Below are 3,276 nucleotides of genomic sequence, written 5' to 3' on the forward strand. Positions count from 1 at the left end.
AACCTTTATAATGTTTATATTGCTTGTGTTATCAGCTAAATGTGCTGGGAACCAAAGTAGTAGGATTGGTATGGTCATTTTGAAGTCCATTGACATTCCCATGGTGGTGATAATAGTTTTTTGTCAATGTCACTAACACTCACCAAAACAAGGAAGTAAAATTAATTAGAACACCGTTCCAACCTTTGACCTCCATATCATAATGTAACAGCTAATCAAATACATAATCAATCCACCCTGAGGATACAATGACATCCGGATGAACCCTCTCTGTCTCAGCGTACTCAGGGTTAAGACAATCATAAATACAGAGAAATCCCAATCTCCTTCTCAGACCTGGCCAGATAAATGAGAGGGGTTGGCGAGCTATTTGGAATGAAAACAGTGGAGGAAGAGGGGGGTTTCTGAAGCACGGGGCTAAGTCTCCAGCACTGATCAGAGCTGGATGATGCAGACAGATGAGGAGGAGGGAGGAGGAGAGGAAGGAGGAGCAATTGGTGGAACAGACTGGCTGAGGCTCGCAGCTCTCAGTCTTTCCTCTGTGCTTGGCAGGGAGGCTTCTATTTATTTCTCTCCCTCCCTCTTTCTTTCTCTCTGCTCTCTCTCTCTCTCTCTCGCTCTCTCTCTCTATTTTGCTGACAAAAACACACACAGGCAAGAGGGCTCGCTCCCTCAAACTCACTCAGCCTGCACCATGCTGCCCTGGAGAAGAAGTAAGTTTGTTCTCGTGGAGGATGAGGCCAAGACAAAGCCTAAGAGCCTTGGAGTGGGGCTGACCTACCAGTCCATCATCTCCTCCCTGGTGCGCTCCTGTCCCGACCTGCTCCCTGACTCCACTCCCTTTGACTGGCTGGGCTCCGTTTTCCAGAGCAAGAGGCAGACGGTAGAGCTCAATAAAGAGGAGCACACCTACAACGTTCGTTACCTGGGAAGCATCGTCACCATCACAGCTAAAGGAGGAGGCTGCACACAGGACCCTGTGGCTAAGATCTGGCAAAGAAGTAACTACGGAGAGCAGAGCGTCAAGATGATGTTAACAGTGGGTCTTCAGGGCATCCGGATGGGCACAGACAAGACAGGCAAGAAGAAGCCCACCCACCTATACTCTCTGAACCGGATCACCTGCTGCACAGCTGACCCCTGCCGGCCCAAGATCCTAGCCTGGATCTACAGACATCAGGTCAAGAACAAGGCAGTGGTTCTCCGGTGCCATGCCGTTCTGGTCAGCAAGTCAGAGAAGGCCAGGGCCATCGCACATAGTCTCTACCAGACGTCCACCTCAGCCTTCAGTGAGTTCAAGCGGCTGAAGAGGCAGAGTGATTTCAGGCACTGCCAACAGCAGCTGCTGGGGGAGGACATGGTGCCGCTGATGCCTCTGAGGAAGCTGCTCAACGGGCAGTGCCACTACCGGCCACCTGCCGACAGCCCTGGAGGCCCCAGCACCACCCGTCTCTGCTCCATCACAGAGGAGGAAGAAGAGGAGGAAGAGGTGGAGGATGAGAAGGTGGAGGAAGAAGGGTATGAGGGAGATGAAGAAGCTCTAAAGGACACTGACCTAACTCAATCATATGGGTCATGTGAGATGAGCCTAGGGGACATAGTTAATGGACTGGATGAGTGCTATATCAACATCAACATAAGCATCAGCGACAGCAACAACAACACATTGACATTTGTCAGTTCTCTAGTGTGAGAGGAGAGTACGTGGATATGGTGTCATATTACCACAGAGCCACATTCGTCCTCTTCTCCTTTCACTGGTCACCTACTTTCCCTGGCTCTTTCCTGTTGTCCACAATTTGCAGTGTCTGTCAGGGAAGTTCTCCTCCAGTGCTCTTCTGGGTCAAGGAAGGAAGAAAATCTCTGTTTGGGAAAGGAATATATTTTTTCAGACGGCTCAGACAGACTCTGGTTTGTCCATTTCAATTTACTGTAACAATTTGGTGAGACTGAGTGTTTTACAATGAGGGTTGTCTGAGAGACGGATAATAGCACAATTTAAAAGGGAACAATTTCCGAGACATTTGAGAGAACTAACACTGAGCTCGTCATAGTACTGCCAGGTCTCACATATCACCCAAACCCAAATTGTGTTTACGTCTCTGTGTAACTTGATATTTTGTAAATACAGTGTTTTAAGGTACGCACATTTTGATGGACTTGTACTTTTTCAGAGAGGTTGTTTATATGAAAAATATGTATACTTTCTACTAAGACTGTCTGTATAATGTGATTTTTCCACAGTTGACCTTTCTGAGTGTGTTCAACCCCGAGCAGAAGTTTAATACAGTTTTACAACAGCATAACTCCGGCAGATTTATGAATTAGGCTATAATTTGGGAATCAAGCCATTGAGTTGACATGTTTATTGCTGCCATTTGTTAAAGCCCTACGTATTATTTATATCCACAGTGACATTTAATGCTGAGTCTTTTGTCTTTCTCAATGAGACGCCTTTGATCTCACGGCTGTTGTTATGTGATATCTCCACACTGTGATACATTTGTGACCAAGGAGACAAATGAGAGTATGCACAAATATGTGTCGTTTTTGAACACTTGTTGTTTTACCTATAAACAGAACAGAGATACATGCCTCCTGAGTGTGTATTATATTTCTATCAGCGGGATTAAGGATGTGTTTGCATGATTGCCGGACCTTTTTCCTCTCAAAATGGCAGACACACTGAGAAAAGAAAGATACTGTTTCTAGCAGGTGAAGGAACCAGACCACAAAATATTTAGTCTATTCTTTGATCTAATTTCCTAAAGATTGAGTCTTTACTATTTAACAAAAACATTGTGATTATGATCTTTGTTACATCTACATGAAATTAAGCTATTGCGTAATAAGTAATAAAAAAATACCCTCAGAATTTCATTTTTGTATATGAGTGACAAATTTAGACAGCTACTGACAATCAAAGCTGAGCATGGAGCATTTGTCTGATTATGGTAAATCTGAGAGCTTGATACTATTCTCATCTCCACAATAATGTATGTTATGAAGTTTGTCTAAACAAAATATGTAACAAAGAAATGAACCAAACACAAAGCTTCTCAGGGCCACAATTACCGAAGAGTTGTCTTGTTTAGTATCCACCACCACAAGACATAAACAGTCACACCACATTAAACCACATCTAAATTGGACCTTGCCACTTGGTTAGATGTAGATCGGACGGACCAATCTCTGCTGGGCTGGTATTGGCCACTCAGCCCTTTCTTCGGAGTGAACCAATTAATCAGAGCATTGAATAGTTCAGGAAAATAACCA

At 44.5% G+C, this 3,276-nt stretch overlaps 1 protein-coding gene across 1 annotated transcript; it reads left to right on the plus strand.

Moving 5' to 3' along the window:
- Positions 1-562: 562 nt before the first annotated feature.
- Positions 563-2,866, plus strand: fam43b (family with sequence similarity 43 member B). The gene has a single exon (XM_024383559.2). The coding sequence runs from the start codon at positions 695-697 to the stop codon at positions 1,691-1,693; it is 999 nt and encodes a 332-aa protein (XP_024239327.1). The 5' UTR covers positions 563-694; the 3' UTR covers positions 1,694-2,866.
- The last annotated feature ends 410 nt before the right edge of the window (positions 2,867-3,276 follow it).

This window comes from Oncorhynchus tshawytscha, linkage group LG22, assembly GCF_018296145.1.
Source record: "Oncorhynchus tshawytscha isolate Ot180627B linkage group LG22, Otsh_v2.0, whole genome shotgun sequence".
NCBI classification, from domain to species: domain Eukaryota; kingdom Metazoa; phylum Chordata; class Actinopteri; order Salmoniformes; family Salmonidae; genus Oncorhynchus; species Oncorhynchus tshawytscha.